This window comes from Salvelinus namaycush, chromosome 31 (assembly GCF_016432855.1).
Source record: "Salvelinus namaycush isolate Seneca chromosome 31, SaNama_1.0, whole genome shotgun sequence".
Taxonomy (NCBI): domain Eukaryota; kingdom Metazoa; phylum Chordata; class Actinopteri; order Salmoniformes; family Salmonidae; genus Salvelinus; species Salvelinus namaycush.
The window spans coordinates 34,963,091-34,984,358 of NC_052337.1; the positions used below are offsets into that span (position 1 = coordinate 34,963,091).

The following is a 21,268-nucleotide window of genomic DNA, read 5'->3' on the forward strand; positions in this document are numbered from 1 at the left end:
CTCTCTTACCTACAGGAAATACAAGATTATGTGCACATACAACAGAACATACATTACTTGTGACAGATGATGAAGACATTCTCTACAGTCCATGGGGGCTTACAAACCCAGTTGTAGACTGTTGGGGGAAAAAAGGAAGTATTAATTAAAAAATAGTCTATTCACGCACAAAATACAACCTAAACATTTCAATAATTATTGTTTTTTTCCCAAAGGTTAAATCACAGGAAATTACTAAATGTTACACAGTACATGAAATGTCACCCTAAGTGAAGTGTACCATATGTAAAGTAACAGTGCTTGAGTCTAGATTATTTGGATTGGGCAGCATCATTTGGTTTGAATCAAGTTTGTCTTTTGGCTTATTGATTTCTGATGAATCAGTTGGCCCTCTACCGATGTGCTGGTTGTTTTTAGAATGTGCACATTCAGAATGACACTTTGGGTTGGGCACCAAAAAGCAAGTCCATCCCAGTCTTTACAGTGTCTGTCTGTATGTCCTAGTGTGGTGATGGTAGCTACTACTTAGGCTATAGCAGATAAAGCACAAGCTACTCAGTGGCCTGCTGTAGGAGACACAATTATTTGTTTGTCATAAGACATAAGATCATACATAAGACAAACACATGTACTTGGATAGAAGTGTGTCAAGATCATACAATAAATCGCACATCCTCTGAAAGTTGTGAAAAAGTTAGTAGCTGATTGGCTACACACAAAGACCAGATGATTGGCTAGCTACCAGTGGTGGAGATGACCAAGAGTGGTGTAAATAAGTAAAAAATACTTTAAAGTACTACTTAAGTCATTTTTTGTGGTATCTGGACTTTACTTTACTATTCATATTTTTGATAACTTATACTTCTACTTCACTACATTCCTAAAGAAAATAATGTACATTTTACTCCATACATTTTCCCTGAATGCTCAAAAGGGTCCAATTCACTCACACACTTATCAAGAGAACATCCTTGGTCATCTCTACTGCCTCTGATCTGCTTCCTTTGTAAATTATGTCAGAGTGTATGAGTGTGCCCCTGGTTATACATACATTAAACAAGAAAATGGTGCTATCTGGTTTGCTTTATATAAGGAATTTGAAATGATCTATACTTGTACTTTTGATACTTAAGTATATTTTAGCAATTACATTTACTTTTGATACTTAAGTATATTTAAAACCAAATACTTTTACTTTTACTCAAGTAGTATTTTACTGGATGATTTTCACTTTAACTTTAGTCATTTTCTATTAAGGTATCTTTACTTTTACTCAAGTATAACAATTGTGTACTTTTCCCACTACTGCTGGCTACACACAGTTGCGACTGCGAGAACAGTAGTGATTACAGCACTCGCTGTTTACTATATATGCATAGTCACTTCACCCCCTTATTGCTATTATAAACTGGTTACCAACGTAATTAGAGCAGTAAAAATAAATGTTTTTTTCATAACCGTGGTATATGGTCTGATATACCATGGCTGTCAGCCAATCAGCATTCAGGGATCGAACCACCCAGTTTATAATAATAAATATTTGGTGTTTTACATTACTTGCAGTTCTGGAGGCCTTAACAAAGGCAGCAACTACAGGGCAAAACAGACCAAAAGGACATGGCAAAATGCACAGCCATCTAAGGTTTAAAGACGCACTATGCAGAAATCGCACCGCCATTTCCTGGTTGCAAAAATTCTAATAGTTTGCCTAATTTCAGTTTATATGACAAAACAAACAAGTATAGTGTATATAGAATCATTGTACCATCTAAACTGCTGTGAAATATATTTTCCATAACCAAAACTATTGTATTTTCAGCTGTTTGAAGCTGGTATACAAAACCGAAAGTAAAAGATTCAAAAACACAACTTATGAACAGCATTCTCACACCCGGGTGCAATAAAAATATCTTCTTACCACACCACAAAATATGTTAATGAGACAGTAACAACAATGCCGTGCACCCACTAGTGGTCAAAAGGTTTTTTGTACAGATAGAATGCTCCAAAGATACTGTATTCTGTGGGGTGGAATTACAGTACCATTCGAAATACAGCAACTCTTTCCCTGCCCACAACATTTTCCCACAATGCACCACAATTTATAGTATGCTGCAGAAAAATGTTTCAGATTATTTTACTTTTGATAATACCCAAAATGTGCGTATAATTGACAGTTTTCAGTTACAGTGTATGTATAACCTCCTTGGACTATAACAATCCTCACTTGCTCTCGATTGTCTGTATTGTACAGTAATGTGACAGTAACACATCCACACATCATGCATACACCACAAAACCTTCAGACAGACTCAACAGGGGTGTTTCAGGAGAGGAATTTCTCTACCGACTCCAGCAGTTCAGTGGAGCAGTTTAAACTCTGCAGGCCCAGTAGCAAGTTCTTCTCACGGGTCTGTGCTCCGTGCTCCTCCCCCTTATAGTCCCCCGTCGTCTCTGACAAGGGGATGATGATGATCTGGGAAACCTCAGAGTGTCTGTGTTTGTTGTGGATCAGGGTCCTGGGGGACCTGGGGGGTGAGGCTGGGGGTGGGGGGGCCTCCACCTCAAGGGCTGACTGGGGGACTCTGTCCTGGGTCTTCTCCTTGTCCTCCCCCTGCCACCCCTCTCCAGCCTCCTCTCTGGTCATAAGGAGGGGCACGGTGGCCATGTTGACAGATTCAGACACCAGGTCGTGGTCACAGCTGCTCAGTGAGCCCCTCTCACACTATGAGAGCACCAAAATAAATGGGTTGTGAATTACATTTTTACCATCCTCATAATTTTCAAGTGGTGACTTCTCAACTATTTCATATTTTGAAAAACTCCTGTCTATGCCTCTGTTCCATTGCAAATGATTGCAAATTGCGTAAATAATGTATAAATAAATCAATTATGTTAAAGCACCTGTGAACCTGAGTATACCAGGTACCAGCTGTTATTTAAATTTTGTATTACGCTGTCAGCCTGACAGATTCGTTTCATGTTCAGAAAAGCATTATAGCGCCCCCCAAACGTGTGTTTGAGTGACAGTTCGCCATAGAAACCGTGCAAAGTTCTACCCAGCCACCAACTCCTAGCTGGAACTCCAACCTTACCTTTTCCTGGCTGTTGCTGTTCCTTATCTTGGCCCGCTGCTGGGATGACTGTCTGCACTCCTTCACTCTCAGAGCTCCAGAGGAGTGGCTGATTCTCAGAGACTGGCCCTGCTGGTCCATGGAGTCCAGCTCGACATCACTCCTCATCTGCTGTGGAGGTTACACACAATACGGGTCCAGGTCAGCCAGGTCAGCCAGGTCCAAGTCAACCAAGTCATCCAGGTCCAAGTCAACCAAGTCATCCTGGTCCAAGTCAACCAGCTCAGCCAGGTCCAAGTCATCCAGGTCCAAGTCAACCAGGTCCAAGTCATCCAGGTCCAAGTCAACCAGGTCAGCCAGGTCAAAGTCATCCAGGTCCAAGTCAACAAAGTCATCCAGGTCCAAGTCAACCAGGTCATCCAGGTCCAAGTCATCCAGGTCCAAGTCATCCAGGTCCAAGTCAACCAGGTCATCCAGGTCCAAGTCAACCAGGTCATCCAGGTCCAAGTCAACCAGGTCAGCTAGGTCCAAGTCAACCAGGTCATCCAGGTCCAAGTCAACCAGCTCAGCCAGGTCCAAGTCATCCAGGTCCAAGTCAACCAGGTCCAAGTCATCCAGGTCCAAGTCAACCAGGTCATCCAGGTCCAAGTCATCCAGGTCCAAGTCAACCAGGTCATCCAGGTCCAAGTCAACCAGGTCATCCAGGTCCAAGTCAACCAGGTCAGCTAGGTCCAAGTCAACCAGGTCATCCAGGTCCAAGTCATCCAGGTCCAAGTCATCCAGGTCCAAGTCAACCAGGTCAGCCAGGTCCAGGTCAGCCAGGTCCAAGTCATCCAGGTCCAAGTCAACCAGGTCAGCCAGGTTCAAGTCAACCAGGTTCAAGTCAACCAGGTCAGCCAGGTCCAGGTCAGCCAGGTCTAAGTCATCCAGGTCCAAGTCATCCAGGTCCAAGTCATCCAGGTCCAAGTCATCCAGGTCCAAGTCAACCAGGTCAGCCAGGTCCAAGTCATCCAGGTCCAAGTAATCCAGGTCCAAGTCAACCAGGTCAGCCAGGTCCAAGTCATCCAGGTCAGCCAGGTCCAAGTCATCCAGGTCCAAGTCAACCAGGTCAGCCAGGTCCAAGTCATCCAGGTCAGCCAGGTCCAAGTCATCCAGGTCCAAGTCAACCAGGTCATCCAGGTCCAAGTCAACCATGTCAGCCAGGTCCAAGTCAACCAGGTCAGCCAGGTCCAAGTCATCCAGGTTCAAGTCAACCAGGTCATCCAGGTCTAAGTCAACCATGTCAGCCAGGTCCAAGCCATCCAGGTCCAAGTCAACCAGGTCAGCCAGGTCCAAGCCATCCAGGTCCAAGTCAACCAGGTCAGCCAGGTCCAAGTTATCCAGGTCCAAGTCAACCAGGTCCAAGTCAACCAGGTCAGCCAGGTCCAAGTCAACCAAGTCAGCCAGGTCCAAGCCAGCCAGGTCCAAGTCAACCAAGTCAGCCAGGTCCAAGTCAACCAGGTCCAAGCCAACCAAGTCAGCCAGGACACAAGTCAGCCAGGTCAGCCAGGTCCAAGTCAGCCACTGCTCAGTATACTGTATGTACTGTAAATTCAGTTTCAAGAAAGTATGCATATATAACTCTGAAAACTCTAAAATATGAACTTTTTTGGGGGGGGGTTGGACAGAACTGTAGGAGGTCCAGTAGGTCCATATGTAGGAGGTCCAGGATATATACCTCCTGCTGTTCAGCTGTGATTGTGCAGACTTAGCATTTCCAGACGGTCTAAAGTGGAACCGGCAGGTACAGTAGTGCTGAATCTGCCCAAGGCACCCTCCCCAGACCAGTGGACCACTGGACACACAGCTCTGAAGGGGCTCAGAAGGACACTCGTTTCCCCTACAGACCTCTCCCCATGGGTCCACAACATCAAACACACACAGCATCAGAGCATCAGACCCAGAGCTCCTGGTGTGCTGCTGGATGCATGTGTGTGTTAGCCAGTTAGTCAAGAGCCCTGGGGTGTGTCAGGAAGTTGTCTTGGCACCTAGAAGGATTTTGGTCTTTGTCCTCACTCAGCAGCTGAGCTCTAATTCAGCATGTAAACACAAAGTAAAGTTATTGTGTGTTACGCCAACGACGCATAAGACACGTCATAATGCTGGAATCCATAGCGGTGAAACGGCCACGTCTGTTTGCTACACTACAACAACAAAGTCGTTTCTTCAAACTAAAGCACTGTTTTTCTCCTCAGACATCATTACACGCGAGAAAGAACAGCAGACTGTACAACCTTTTTTTTTTACCATGAAGCATCCACCAAGAGGCTCTTGCTGCCAAGGGAATGCATGACAGCTTGAAAGACGTTTTGGACACTACAGTGAAAATGGTTAACTTTGTTAAAGCAAGGCACAAGAACTCTTGTGTATTTTCTGCATTATGCAATGATATGGGCAGCGACCATGTAACACTTTTACAACATACAGAAAGAAGTGTGCTGGTTATCGAGGGGCAAAGTATTGACACGTTTTTTTTTTAAATTGAGAGACGAGCTTAAAGTTTTCTTTACTGACCATCATTTTCACTTGTCTGACCGCTTGAACGATGATGGGTTTCTCACACAACTGGCCTATCTGGGTGATGTTTTTTCTCGACTGAATGATCTGAATCTAGGATTACAGGGACTCCGCAACTATATTCAACGTGAGGGACAAAATTGAGGCTTTGATTAAGAAGTTGAAGCTGTTCTCTGTCTGCATTAACAAGGACAACTCAAAGGGCTTTCCATCATTGTATGATTTTTTGTGTGCAAATGAACAAGCTTATGGACAATGTCAAATGTGATATACACTGCAGCGAAGCACCCGAGTGAGCTGGGTGTGCAATTACGCAGGTACTTTCCCGAAACAGATGACACAAACAATTGGATTCGTTATCCGTTTCATGCCCTGCCTCCAGTCCACATCTGAACAAGAGTGCCTCATCAAAATTGCAACAAGCGATTCTGTGAAAATGTAATTTAATTAGAAGCCACTGCCAGATTTCTGGATATGGCTGCGCTCAGAGTTTCTTGCCTTGGCAAATTGTGCTGTTAAGACACTGATGCCCTTTGCAACCACGTACCTATGTGAGTCTCGATTCTCGGCCCTCACTAACATGAATACTAAATACAGGCACAGACTGTGTGTGAAAAATTATATAAGACAGACTCTCTCCAATACAACCCAACATTGCAGAGTTATGTGCATCCTTTCAAGCACATCCTTCTCATTAACCTGTGGTGAGTTATTCACAATTTTTGATGAACAAATAAGGTTTTATATGTAAGATGGCTAAGTAAAGAGCAAAATTATTGATTATTATTATGTTATTATTTGTGCCCTGGTCCTAGAAGAGCTCTTTATCACTTCCCATGAGCCAGGTTGTGACAAAAACTCACACTCATTCTTATGTTTAATAATGTATCGTATAGTGTGTTTGTGGAAGGCTTACAATGATGGCAAAAAACAACATTTGAGAGTGCGTTGACCCTGATGCTAGAGGGGGTACGCAGCTGACCCTGGTGCTAGAGGGGGTACGCAGCTGATCCTGATGCTAGAGGGGGTACGCAGCTGACCCTGATGCTAGAGGGGGTACGCAGCTGACCCTGATGCTAGAGGGGGTACACAGCTGAGCCTGGTGCTAGAGTGGTACGCAGCTGACCCTGCTGCTAGAGGGGGTACGCAGCTGACCCTGGTGCTAGAGGGGGTACGCAGCTGACCCTGGTGCTAGAGGGGGTACGCAGCTGACCCTGGTGCTAGAGGGGGTACGCAGCTGACCCTGATGCTAGAGGGGGTACGCAGCTGACCCTGATGCTAGAGGGGGTACGCAGCTGACCCTGATGCTAGAGGGGGTACGCAGCTGACCCTGATGCTAGAGGGGGTACGCAGCTGGAGGTTGAATGTTTTAAGGGGTACGGGACTATAAAAACTTTGGGAACCACTGCTGTAGAGCACTGTGCTTTACAATGTTTTTATTTATTTTAATACATTTTCTCAGAAACATACTTACAAAATAACGATTCCAGCCTTTGTGTATGCCTGGCAACATGAGACATCTATCCTGTGCAGCATCTACCCCTCTACCCCTACTCTCCAAACCCTCTACTTCTACCTCTACCCTCCACCCCTCTACCTCTACCTCTACCCTACACTCCTCTAACTCTACCCTAAACCACTCTACCTCTACCCTCCACCTCTCTACCTCTACCCTCCAAGCCCTCTACAACAACCCTCCAACCCCTTTACCCTTACCCTCCACCCTCTACCCCTACCCTCCATCCCTCTACCCTCCACCCTCTACCCCTACCCTCCACCCCTCTAACCCTACCCTCCACCCCTCTAACCCTACCCTCCACCCCTCTAACCCTACCCTCCACCCTCTACCCGACTCTCCAAACCCTCTACCTCTACCCTACACCCCTCTAACTCTACCCTTAACCACTCTACCTCTACCCCCCACCCCTCTACCTCTACCCTACACTCCTCTACCCTCCACCCCTCTAACCCTACCCTCCACCCCTACCCTCCACCCCCTACCCGACTCTCCAAACCCTCTACCTCTACCCTCCACCACTCTACCTCTACCCTACACCCCTCTAACTCCACCCTTAACCACTCTAACTCTACCCCCCACCCCTCTACCTCTACCCTACACTCCTCTACCCTACACCCCTCTACCTCTACCCTACACTCCTCTAACTCTACCCTAAACCACTCTACCCCTACCCTCCACCCCTCTACCCTACACTCCTCTACCCTCCACCCCTCTAACCCTACCCTCCACCCCTACCCTCCACCCTCTACCCGACTCTCCAAACCCTCTACCTCTACCCTCCACCACTCTACCTCTACCCTACACCCCTCTAACTCCACCCTTAACCACTCTAACTCTACCCCCCACCCCTCTACCTCTACCCTACACTCCTCTACCCTACACCCCTCTACCTCTACCCTACACTCCTCTAACTCTACCCTAAACCACTCTACCCCTACCCTCCACCCCTCTACCATACACTCCTCTACCTCTACCCTTCACCCCTCTACCTCTACCCTACACTCCTCTACCTCTACCCTCCACCCCTCTACCTCTACCCTACACTCCTCTAACTCTACCCTAAACCACTCTACCCCTACCCTCCACCCCTCTACCCTACACTCCTCTACCTCTACCCTTCACCCCTCTACCTCTACCCTACACTCCTCTACCTCTACCCTCCACCCCTCTACCTCTACCCTACACTCCTCTACCTCTACCCTTCACCCCTCTACCTCTACCCTACACTCCTCTACCTCTACCCTCCACCCCTCTACCCCTACCCTCCACCCTCTACCCCTACCCTCCACCCTCTACCCCTACCCTCCACCCTCTACCCCTACCCTCTACCCCTACCCTCTACCCCTACCCTCCACCCCTCCCTCCCTACCCTAAACCACTCTACCCCTACCCTACAGCCCACTACCCCTACAGCCCACTACCCCTACCACCCTACCCTCCACCTCTCTAGCCCTACCCTCCACCCCTCTACCCCTACCCCACACCACTCTAACGGTGTGTAACCCCATTCTGTACAAATGTGCGCAACCACGACATTCAAACGAGGCTGCAATGAAAACTAATGGGACTGTAGCGACTGTGTTGACTTCAAAATCTGGGGTGTGAACTCCGTTTCTATTCAAGCATTGATTGACATGGTAATGGCTCTATAGTATTGGAGAAAAGTTGAAAAAACGGACCCCTCTGACGCTGTACGTTACATCGTGACGTGTCATGGCGTAATGTACAGTACGCATAAAGCAACTAATTCTGTCTTACAGCCTCTCTCCACCAGGTGTAGCACTCTCACCGTTTAAAAACAAGAAAAGGACAAGGACAGGGTAAGGGGATACCTAGTCATTTTTTGCATCATCACTGCAAGCTATCATGACTCTCAAAAGCCGCTGTTTACTTCTGAAGATCCCTTTAGCACCGCTCTAAAAACCTGATTCAAATCCGACACAAACCTTAAATAGGTATATAATGAAACATTATATCAACTCTTTATAGTGTTTTATTGAAATTTTAGAGGTGATAAGGTGATAAATTGGACAGATCGAGTGAAAAAAGCCATTTCCCCACACGACATCTCTCTTTCTCACTATCACGCAGTAGGTTTCGCTTCCCCACCCGCCATTTTTAAAAAGACCCGACGGAGCTCATTGTCTTCTTGAATCATGCAGAGATGGGCATCATGAAGGTCTCGTCGTGGATTTTGTTGGAAAGGGGAGAAATTGTGCTTTACAATGGTATTGATATTACAGTTGATCTGGAAGTATTATGTATTTTGGCCGTTACCCCTACCCTCAACCCCTCCACTCCTACCACCCACTCCTCTACCTCTACCCTCCACCCCTCTCCTACACCCCTCTACCCCTACCCTCCACCCCTCTCCCACACTCCTCTACCCCTACCCAACTGTCCTACACTCCTCTACCCTCCACCCCTCTACCCCTACCCCCCACCCCTCTACCCCTACCCTCCACCCTTCTACCCCCAACCTCTCTACCTTACACCACTCTACCCTCTACCCCTACCACCCCTCTACCCCTACCACCCCTCTACCCCCAACCTCTCTACCTTACACCACTCTACCCTCTACCCCTACCACCCCTCTACCCCTACCACCCCTCTACCCCCAACCCTACCCTCCAAACCCACAGAAGCACACTAACTCACTGTGTCTCCAGTGGACATAGAGGACACTCTATGGAACTTCGTCTTGGAGGTGGAGGACTGTCTGCTGAGCATGGAGTCCCTGAAGGAGGACTCACTGTTGGACACAGAGATAAAGTCCTTCCTAGGGGTCTGGGCCAGGCAGTGCAGACAGGGAACCTTCTCTGCCAGAGTGTCTCTGTATGGGAGAGTCAACAAAAAAGAAAGGAAAGTAGAGGGTAAAAGGAGGAGAGAGGCAAGAGGAAGGAGGGATACAACATCAAGCATATAGTACACCAAATCATCCCTATTGTCATCACCTAAGTCAGATGTAACAAGTCAGTTATACAGTGCATTCGGAAAGTATTCAGACCCCTTGACTTTTGCCACATTTTGTTACATCACAACCTTATTCCAAAATGGATTACATAAATGTTTTTCCTCATTAATCTACACACAATACCACATAATGACAAAGCAAAAACAGGTTTTTAGAAATTGTTGCAAATGAAGAAAAAAAAACGAAAACAGAAATACCTTATTTATGTAAGTATTCAGACCCTTTGCTATGAGACTTGAAATTGAGCTCAGGTGCATCCTGTTTCCATTGATCATCCTTGAGATGTTTCTATAACTTGATTGAGGTCCACCTGTGGTAAATTCAGTTGATTGGACATGATTTGGAAAGGCACACACCTGTCTATATAAGGTCCCACAGTTGACAGTGCATGTCAGAGCAAAAACCAAGCCATGAGGTCGAAGGAATTGTCCTTAGAGCTCAGAGACAGGATTGTGTCGAGGCACAGATCTGGGGAAGGGTACCAAAACATTTCTGCAGTATTGAAGGTCCCAAAGAACCCAGTGGCCTCCATCATTCTTAAATGGAAGAAGTTTGGAACCACCAAGACTCTTCCTAGAGCTGGCCGCCTGGCCAAACTGAGCAATCAGGGGAGAAGGGCTTTGGTCAGGGACGTGACCAAGATCCCGATGGTCACTCTAACAGAGCTACTCTGTGGAGGAGGGAGAACCTTCCAAAAGGACAACCATCTCTGCAGCACTCCACCATTTAGGCTTTTATGCTAGAGTGGCCAGATGGAAGCCACTCCTCAGTAAAAAGCACGACAGCCTGCTTGAAGTTTGCCAAAAGGCACCTAAAAGACTCAGACCATGAGAAACAAGATTCTCTGGTCTGATGAAACCAAGATTGAGCCATCCCTACGGTGAAGCATGGTGGAGGCAGCATCATGCTGTGGGGATGTTTTTCAGTGGCAGGGACTGGGAGACTAGTCAGGATCGAGGGAAACATGAACAGAGCAAAGTACAGAGATCCTTGATGAAAACCTGCTCCAGAGCGCTCAGGACCTCAGACTGCGGCGATGGCTCACCTTCCAACCGTTCAGCAACCCTAAGCACACAGCCAAGACAATGCAGGAGTAGCTTCGGGACGAGTCTCTGAATGTCCTCTGAGTGGCCCATTCAGAGCCCGGACTTGAACCCGATCTGCAGAGAAGAATGGGAGAATCTCCCCAAATACAGGTGTGCCGAGCTTGTAGCATCATACCCAAGAAGAATCGAGGCTGTAATCGCTGCCAAAGGTGCTTCAACAAAGTACTGATTAAAGGGTCTGAATACTTATGTAAATGTGATATTTCAGTTTATTTGTAAACTTTTTTTAACCTGTTTTTGCTTTGTCATTATGGGGTATTGTGTGTAGGTTAATGAGGGGGGGGGGGGGGGGGGGGGGACTATTTAATCCAGTTTAGAATAAGGCTGTAACGTAACAAAATGTGGGAAAAGTCGTAGGGGTATGAGTACTTTCATAATGCCCTGTAGGAGTCAAATCTGGACGGCCAAGCCCAATCACACCAAAGGATCCCTAGGGCAACTTGCCAAAACAACCTTAGGTTATGAAAGGTTAGGACAGTACATAAAATGGTGTTTTGAGTTATGCCCTAGGGGAGGCACACATTAAGATGACTATACTCACCTATATTTGGAGTGGATGATGGCATAGATGAAGGGGTTATAGATGGCTGAGGCTTTGGCTATGACAGCAGGGACTGCCTTGGAGTAGGGGCTGAGGGTACTTCCATAGCTGAAAGGAGAGGTAACATTTATAGGACACTACAAGCCTCACAGATAAAGTAATCTGACCTCCTCAGGTTTTACTGACATACGGCATTAACTTGTTCTGCTCTGCTTCCACCCTCTAAAAATAAGATTGGAGTCTGAACTCTGTGTTTGTTCAGTATGTCAGTGGATGGTCAGTCATGCGTCAGTCCATGCCTGTCTGTGCCTTGGTCAGTCAGTGGGTGTTTGTTTGCACTGCCTGCCTAGTTGGCTCCTGTGCAGCCTGTTCATATGGCTCGGCAGTGACCCAAAGGTGTTGTGGAGTGAGCAGAAGGAATCATATGCTTGATTATCCCTCCTCTCCGACAGACTGCACTCCATCACTTCACATTCACTCTCTTCACCTCTACTCTCGCTGCAGTACGTACAGTACCTTCCCCACACAAAACTCAAAAAAACATCTGTTTAAACTGTCTCTGACCCTGATAGCGTTTAAAAACTACTGCTGAAGCATCTCAACAACTAGATCTGGGCTTGTATTCATAAAGCATCTCAACAACTAGATCTGGGCTTGTATTCATAAAGCATCTCAACAACTAGATCTGGGCTTGTATTCATAAAGCATCTCAGAGTAGAAGTGCTGATGTAGGATCAAGTTTCAAGTTTTAATTCACACATTCATTAGCTATTTAGCGGTCTTTTGGCATGAGGATAGAAGCTGTTCAGAAGCCTGTTGGTGTCAGACTTGATGCACCGGTACTGCTTGCCATGAGGAAGCAGAGCGAACAGTCTATGGCTTGGTTGGTTGGAGTCTAACGCTTTTTGGCTGTCCGCACCACCCTCTGTAGGGCCATGCGATCGAGGGCGGTGCTTTTGCCATACCAAGCAGTGATGCAGCCAGTCAAGATTACCTCAATGGAACAGCTGTATAACTTTTTGAGTATTTGAGGGCCCATGCCAAACCTTTTCAAACTCCTGAGGGGGAAGAGGCACTGTCACACCTTTTTCCCGACTGTGCGCGTGTGTGTGGACCATTTTAAGTTCTTAGTGATTTGAACACCCGGGAACTTGAAGCTCTCGACCCGCTCCACTGCAGCCCCATCGATGTGGATGGGGGCTTGCTCGCCCCCTCGTTTCCTGTAGTCCACGATCAGCTCCTTGGTCTGACTGACGTTGAGGAAGAGGTTGTGGTTCCCGGGCCCACACTTCCAGGTCAGTGACGTCCCTTTAGGCTGTCTCATCGTCGCTGATGATCAGGCCTACCACCGTTGTGTCGCCAGCAAACTTGATGATGGTATAACTCGAGTCGTGCATCGCTACGCAGTCGTGGGTAAACAGGGAGTACAGGAAGGGACTAAGCACACACCTCTGTGGGGCCCCCGTGTTGAGGGTTAGCGTGGAGGAGGGGATTTTGCCTACCCTCACCACCTTCCTCCAGAAAGTCCAGGATCCAGTTGCAGAGGGAGAACGTTCAGTCCCAGGGACCTAAACTTGGTGACAAGCTTGGAGAGGACAATGGTGTTGAACGCTGAGCTGTAGTCAATGGATAGCATTCTCACATACGTATTCCTCTTATCTAGGTGGGTGAGGGTAGTGTGGAGTGCAATTGAGATTGCGTTGTCTATGGATCTGTTGGGGCGATATGCAAATTAAGTGGGTCTAGGAATGATGGTGGTCATGGGGATTACAGACTGGGACAAGGAGAGGTTGAAAATTGCTGTGAATATACTTGCCAGCTGTTCTGCGTATGGTCTGAGAACGAACTCTGGAATACCATAGGGCCCGCGGCCTTGCGGGTATAGACCTGAAAAAAGACTTTACTCACGTCGGCCTCAGAGAGCAAGATCACCCTATCTTCTGGGTTGGTGGTGGCTCTCACACCCGACACATGTTATTGTCAAAGGGTGCATAAGTTCGTCTGGTAGAGCGGCATCGTTGGGCAGATCATGGCTGGGTCTTCCTTTGTAATCCATAATGGACTGCAGTCCCTGCCACATTCGACGGGTGTCGGAGCCTGTGTAATATGATTCCACATTATTCCTATATTGTCCTTTTGCTCGTTTGAAGACTCTGCCGTAGCCTCAGGGTTGTCTGCCGTAGCCTCAGGGTTGTCTGCCGTAGCCTCAGGGTTGTCTGCCGTAGCCTCAGGGTTGTCTGCCGTAGCCTCAGGGTTGTCTGCCGTAGCCTCAGGGTTGTCTGCCGTAGCCTCAGGGTTGTCTGCCGTAGCCTCAGGGTTGTCTGCCGTAGCCTCAGGGTTGTCTGCCGTAGCCTCAGGGTTGTCGGCCGTAGCCTCAGGGTTGTCTGCCGTAGCCTCAGGGTTGTCGGCCGTAGCCTCAGGGTTGTCTGCCGTAGCCTCAGGGTTGTCTGCCGTAGCCTCAGGGTTGTCTGCCGTAGCCTCAGGGTTGTCTGCCGTAGCCTCAGGGTTGTCTGCCGTAGCCTCAGGGTTGTCTGCCGTAGCCTCAGGGTTGTCTGCCGTAGCCTCAGGGTTGTCGGCCGTAGCCTCAGGGTTGTCTGCCGTAGCCTCAGGGTTGTCTGCGATAGTCCTGTGCGCGGTAGCCCTATACTTTAGTTTAGCTCCAACCTCAGTGTTAATCCAGGGCTTTTGATTGGGTAAGCTGCAAACCTTAACTGTGGGGACAACGTCGCTTATGCATTTCCTAATGAAGCTGGTGATGGAGGTGGTTAGCTCATTGACGTAATTAAGTAATTCCTTTTTGAGATTCTGCTTGCAGACCGGAAGCAGGAGTACGGAGTCAATATCTGATTTGCCGAATGGTGGACAAGAGAGGGCCTTGTATGCTTGCTTGTGGGTAGAATAACAGTGGTCTAGGACTTTATCGCCGCTAGTGGTGAGGGAGACGTGTTGATGGAAGTTGGGCATCACAGTGGTGGAGTCTTAAGGACACGGAATTAATATCACCCATAACCAGAAAAGCAGCTTCTGGATGTTTTCCTGCTTGGTTATACTGTAACCTCGTACAGTTTATTAAGTGCCAGCTTGTTATTTTTCTTGTCCTGAGGTGGAATAAATACAACGGTCATGATAACAGCTGAAAACTCCCTCGGGAGGTTAAACGGTCGGCATTTGACCATCAGGTATTCCAAGACGGGTGAACAATGGGCCAGCACACCAGTCGAGTCAGCACACCAGTTGTTGTTGATAAATAGGCAAACCCCTCCCCCCTCGATTTCCCTGACTCCTCTTCCTGTCGGCACGGTAAATGGAGAATCCATTGAGTTGGATAGCCATGGGGGGTGTCCGAGAGCCATGTTTCAGAAAAGCAGAGAACCCTTGGTAGCAAATCCGCGTTTGGAGGTTATCTTATTATCAAGTGACTGTACATTGGCCAGTAGAATGGGCGGAAGAGGTGGCCAGTTCACCCTTCACCTTAATCTCTCCAGGATCTCCAGGATCCCCCCTCTTGCCTCTGTAACGTCAGCGTTTCCTCTTGGCCCGTAAATTGGGTCGGAATTAAAGAAAGAGCCAGGGTAGATGAGTTGAAGTTGAAGCCGGAATTGAGGTAAGTAACTGCAGATCTGATGTTCAAAAGTTATTGTCGGTCGTAAGAAATGAACAAATTAAGTAAAAATTAACAACAAAATAATCACAAAATAGCAAAGTTGTATTGCCGCTTGCAAAACGGCCACCATCCAGTACAGCGCCATCTTTCATCAGATACCCCCGTCCATGTAATCATATTCATAATTATTAAAAAACAGGCAAAACTGATCCTAGATCAGCCCTCCTACTGAGACGCTTTGTGAATATGGGAACTGAACCCCATTCAAATTCATATGTAACACCATAGTTACCCAGCCCAGGCGATGAGGGTGACGCAGGCGTAGGGAGACCAGGACATCACATACACGATGATGACTACAAAGGCAATCTTGGCCAGCTTCCACTCAGTCTTGATGGACTGCTGCTGGATCAGGGTGGACTTCCTTACCTGACTGCCCAGCTTCTCCATGTCTCTGTGGGCATCGGAGAGGGGATGTTCGGGGTGTCAGAGGAAGATAGACAACCAAAGGGCACCATCATCTGGATCTGTGTTTTGATGGTGTGTGTGTATGCGTGCTTGTGTGCGTGCGTGTGTGTGTGTGTATATATAAGTACAGTATACAGTTGAAGTCGGAAGTTTACATACACCTTAGTCAAATACATTTAAACTCAGTTTCTCACAATTCCTGACATTTAATCCAAGTAACAATTCCCTGTCTTTAACTTCCTGACTGATGTCTTGAGATGTTATTTCAATATATCCACATAGTCCACATAGTTTTCCATCCTCATGATGCCATCTATTTTGTGAAGTGCACCAGTCCCTCCTGCAGCAAAGCACCCCCACAACATGATGCTGCCACACCCGTGCTTCACGGTTGGGATGGTGTTCTTCGGCTTGCAAGCCTCCCCCTTTTTCCTCCAAACATAAGGATGATCATTATGGCCAAACAGTTCTATTTTTGTTTCATCAGACCAGAGGACATTTCTCCAAAAAGTGTGATATTTGTCCCCATGTGCAGTTGCAAACCGTAATCTGGCTTTTTTAATGGCGGTTTTGGAGCAGTGGCAACTTCCTTGCTAAGCGGCCTTTCAGATTATGTCGATATAGGACTCGTTTTACTGTGGATATAGATACTTTTGTACCTGTTTCCTCCAGCATCTTCACAAGGTCCTTTGCTGTTGTTCTGGGATTGATTTGCACTTTTCGCACCAAAGTACGTTCATCTCTAGGAGACAGAACGCGTCTCCTTCCTGAGCGGTATGACGGCTGCGTGGTCCCATGGTGTTTACACTTGCGTACTATTGTTTGTACAGATGAACGTGGTACCTTCAGCTGTTTGGAAATTGCTCCCAAGGATGAACCAGACCTGTGGAGGTCTACATTTTTTTCTGAGGTCTTGGCTGATTTCTTTTGGTTTCCCCATGATGTCAAGCAAAGAGGCACTGAGTTTGAAGGTAGGCCTTGAAATACATCCACAGGTACACCTCCAATTGACTCTTCTTCTGGAATTTTCCAAGCTGTGTATAGACACAGTCAACTTAGTGTATGTACATTTCTGACCCACTGGAATTGTGATACAGTGAATTATAAGTGAAGTAATCTGTCTGGAAACAATTGTTGGAAAAATTACTTGTGTCATGCACAAATTAGATGTCCTAACCGACTTGCCAAAACTATAGTTTGTTAACAAGACATTTGTGAAGTGGTTGAAAAACTAGTTTAATTGACTCCAACCTAAGTGTATGTAAACCTCCGACTTCAACTGTATGTCTATGTGTGTATGCACACAGAGGCATGGCTGTGTGAATGTACCAACTCACCTACTACCGGTGCGTATGGCCAGGAACATGCATAGGTAGCAGTAAGAGATGATGCCCAGAGGGATGAAGAACACAAAGACGCATAGCATTAGAGTGTAGCTCCTATTGGCTGGTGTGGAGGTCACATAATCCCACGTACAGGATGTCATCAGGCCCTCCGGGATATAGGAACCTGGATAGGAACAATGGTTTAGATTGAAAGATAAGATAAAAGGTTGCTAGCCTGGTCCCAGATCTGTTTGGGCTCTTGCCAACTCCATTGGTGTCATTGTCTAGCAAAACATGGCATGACAATTCCATAAGGAGTTGGCAAGAGAGTAGAAACAGTCAGAAAACTGGCACCCAAAAGGACGGTGTTAGTGGAGGGAACTCACTCCAGCCCAGGAGAGGCGCCAGGCTCCAAGCCAACGAGTAGAGCCAGACCATGACGATGACGACGGAGGTGCGGCGTTTAGAGGTCCAGTGCAAGGCCTGCAGGGGCTTGGTGATGACGATGTAGCGGTCAATGGAGATAGCCAGCAGATTGATCATGGAGGTGATTCCAAATAAGGCCCCACAGAAGGCGTACATCTTACAGCCTGAACATAAATCATTTCACAGAGACAGATAACAGACGTTTTACAATCTGAGTAATCTCAGAGATGGAATTTCCACAGAATAACTTTGATGAGTATTTTTTGTTCAGTGTGTACAGCATAATTCATCTCAAAATACCAAAGTAGCTGAAGCTTTCAATTATGACAATTGATCTGATGCGGTTATTTTACCAACTTTATGGAATGAAGATAAAAGTACCTGTTTCTCCAAACACCCACTCCTTGTAGAGACAGTTGACAAAGAAGATGGGGGACTGTGTGATGGCCATGAGGAAGTCACTCACTGCCAGGTTCATGATGAAATAGTTGGGAGGAGTCCGAAGCTTCTTGTTACTGAAATATAGAACAAATATACATATGCAGTGTTTGTTTAAAAAATGTTTTAGTCATTGTTATTAGTTTACAGCTCATTTAAGCTTTTACCTTTCACTTTATCACTAAAGCTTAATCATTATCAAAGAATAGTTTCTATCCAGATAATGAGATAAAGATCAGGTCAGAAGGCAACGATGCGATGCTGTACTTTCACGTTAGTTAAAAGTGAAAACACTGGAATTACCCTGTCTCAGGATAGTAGGTTGGTGGTTGAAGATATCCCTCTAGTGGTGTGGGGTCTGTGCTTTGGCAAAGTGGGTGTGGTTATATCCTGCCTGTTTGGCCCTGTCTGGGGGTATCACCAGACGGGGCTACAGTGTCTCCCGACCCCTCCTGTCTCAGCCTACAGTATTTATGCTATAGTTTATGTGTCGGGGGACTAGGGTCAGTCTGTTATAGCTGGAACATTTCTCCTGTCTTAATAACATATATATATATATATATATATATATATATATATATATATACACTGCTCAAAAAAATAAAGGGAACACTTAAACAACACAATGTAACTCCAAGTCAATCACACTTCTGTGAAATCAAACTGTCCACTTAGGAAGCAACACTGATTGACAATACATTTCACATGCTGTTGTGCAAATGGAATAGACAAAAGGTGGAAATTATAGGCAATTAGCAAGACACCCCCAATAAAGGAGTGGTTCTGCAGGTGGTGACCACAGACCACTTCTCAGTTCCTATGCTTCCTGGCTGATGTTTTGGTCACTTTTGAATGCTGGCGGTGCTTTCACTCTAGTGGTAGCATGAGACGGAGTCTACAACCCACACAAGTGGCTCAGGTAGTGCAGCTCATCCAGGATGGCACATCAATGCGAGCTGTGGCAAGAAGGTTTGCTGTGTCTGTCAGCGTAGTGTCCAGAGCATGGAGGCGCTACCAGGAGACAGGCCAGTACATCAGGAGACGTGGAGGAGGCCGTAGGAGGGCAACAACCCAGCAGCAGGACCGCTACCTCCGCCTTTGTGCAAGGAGGAGCACTGCCAGAGCCCTGCAAAATGACCTCCAGCAGGCCACAAATGTGCATGTGTCTGCTCAAACGGTCAGAAACAGACTCCATGAGGGTGGTATGAGGGCCCGACGTCCACAGGTGGGGGTTGTGCTTACAGCCCAACACCGTGCAGGACGTTTGGCATTTGCCAGAGATCACCAAGATTGGCAAATTCGCCACTGTCCAGGAGTTGGCGGATGCTTTAGTCCAGGTCTGGGAGGAGATCCCTCAGGAGACCATCCGCCACCTCATCAGGAGCATGCCCAGGCGTTGTAGGGAGGTCATACAGGCACGTGGAGGCCACACACACTACTGAGCCTCATTTTGACTTGTTTTAAGGACATTACATCAAAGTTGGATCAGCCTGTAGTGTGGTTTTTCACTTTAATTTTGAGTGTGACTCCAAATCCAGACCTCCATGGGTTGATAAATTTGATTTCCATTGATCATTTTTGTGTGATTTTGTTGTCAGCACATTCAACTATGTAAAGAAAAAAGTATTTAATAAGAATATTTCATTCATTCAGATCTAGGATGTGTTATTTTAGTGTTCCCTTTATTTTTTTGATCTCTCTCTCTCTCTCTCTCTCTCTCTCTCTCTCTCTCTCTCTCTCTCTCTCTCTCTCTCTCTCTCTCTCTCTCTCTCTCTCTCTCTCTCTCTCTCTCTCTCTCTCTCTCTCTCTCTCTCTGTGTGTGTGTGTGTGTGTGTGTGTGTGTGTGTGTGTGTGTGTGTGTGTGTGTGTGTGTGTGTGTGTGTGTGTGCAGGTTGACTGGTCTGTCAGACACTGTCCCTCATCTTATGGCAGGCAGCAATGCAGTGCGCTGCCAACCCACAGCTCTCTGCGTCCTCCCCCAACAGGACGGGTAGCCTACTCTCATTAGAGAGGTCTTTGAAACCTTGAATAAGGGTTTCAAATTTGGGGAAATGACACTCTCTAATTGTTTTATATTTTTGACATTTTGTCAGGAAATGCAGCTCCGTCTCAGGTTCTGCTATTGTGCAGTGGTTGCACAGCCTTTCCTCTACAGGGAGCCAGGTTTTCCTGTGTCTACCCTTCTCAATGGCAAGGCTGTGCTCACTGAGCCTGTACTTTGTCAAGGTTTTTCTAAGGTTTTGATCAGTAACCATGGTCAAATATTTAGCCACAGTGTACTGTCGATTTAGGGCCAGATAGCACTGCATTTTGCTTTGTGTTTGTGCTTGTGTTTCCCAATAAGCAATATAGTTTTGTTTTGACTGTGTTGTAATTTGGTTTATCCTGATTGATTGGATGTTCTGGTCCTGAGGCTTCAGTGTGTTAGTAGAACAGGTTTGTGAACTCAGCCCCAGGACAAGCTGGATGAGGGGACTCTTTTCTCTGCTCAGCTCTTGGCATTGCAGGGCTTGGTAGTGATATGAGAGGGGGTCACTGTATTTTAGATGTTTCCAAAACTTAATTGCTCTTTTTTGAATTTTTATTATTAGTGGATATTTGCCTAATTCTGCCCTGCATGCATTGATTGTAGTTTTCCTGTGGACATGTAGGATAATCTTACAGAACTCTGCATGCAGGGTTTCAATGGGGTGTTTGTCCCATTTGATGAAATCATGTTTTGCAAGTGGACCCCACACCTCGCTGCCATAAAGTGCAATTGGTTCAATGACATATTCAATTAGTTTTAGCCAAATTTTAATAGGTATTTCAATTTGAATTTGCTTTTTAATGGCGTAGAATGCCCTGCGTGCTTTCTCTCTCAGTTCATTCACTGCCTCATTAAGGTGTCCATTTGAGCTTATTTTTAAACCTAAGTAATTGTAGTGTGTGCAGTACTCTATATATTTTGTACCAATTGAGAACTTTGGTCTAATTCCCTGAGATCTGGATCTTCTCTGGAAAATCATTATTTTAGTATTTTTGGGGTTTACTGCCAGGGCCCAGGTCTGGCAGTACTGCTCTATCAGGTCCAGGTTCTGCTGTAGGCCATGTGCTGTGGGTGACAGCAGGCATAGGTCATCTGCGAAGAGTAGGCATTTAACCTCTGAATTGTGGAGACTAACACCAGGGGCTGAGGATTTTTCTAGAATAGTGGCCAATTCGTTGATGTAAATAAGGAAGAGTGCAGGGCTCAGA

The 21,268-nt window shown here is 46.6% G+C and overlaps 1 protein-coding gene across 1 annotated transcript in view; it reads right to left on the reverse strand.

Annotated features, from left to right (window-relative positions):
• Positions 1-2,326: 2,326 nt before the first annotated feature.
• Positions 2,327-21,268, reverse strand: part of opn4xa (opsin 4xa) — a 45,706-nt gene continuing 26,764 nt past the window's right edge. Inside the window, exons 2-9 of the mRNA XM_038971000.1 lie at positions 17,975-18,108; positions 17,554-17,757; positions 17,180-17,351; positions 15,667-15,828; positions 11,771-11,878; positions 9,808-9,982; positions 3,085-3,242; positions 2,327-2,717 (exon numbers count right to left, since the gene is read on the reverse strand). Coding sequence (XP_038826928.1) covers positions 2,327-2,717; positions 3,085-3,242; positions 9,808-9,982; positions 11,771-11,878; positions 15,667-15,828; positions 17,180-17,351; positions 17,554-17,757; positions 17,975-18,108 — 1,504 coding nt within the window. The remainder of the gene's footprint in view (positions 2,718-3,084; positions 3,243-9,807; positions 9,983-11,770; positions 11,879-15,666; positions 15,829-17,179; positions 17,352-17,553; positions 17,758-17,974; positions 18,109-21,268) is intronic.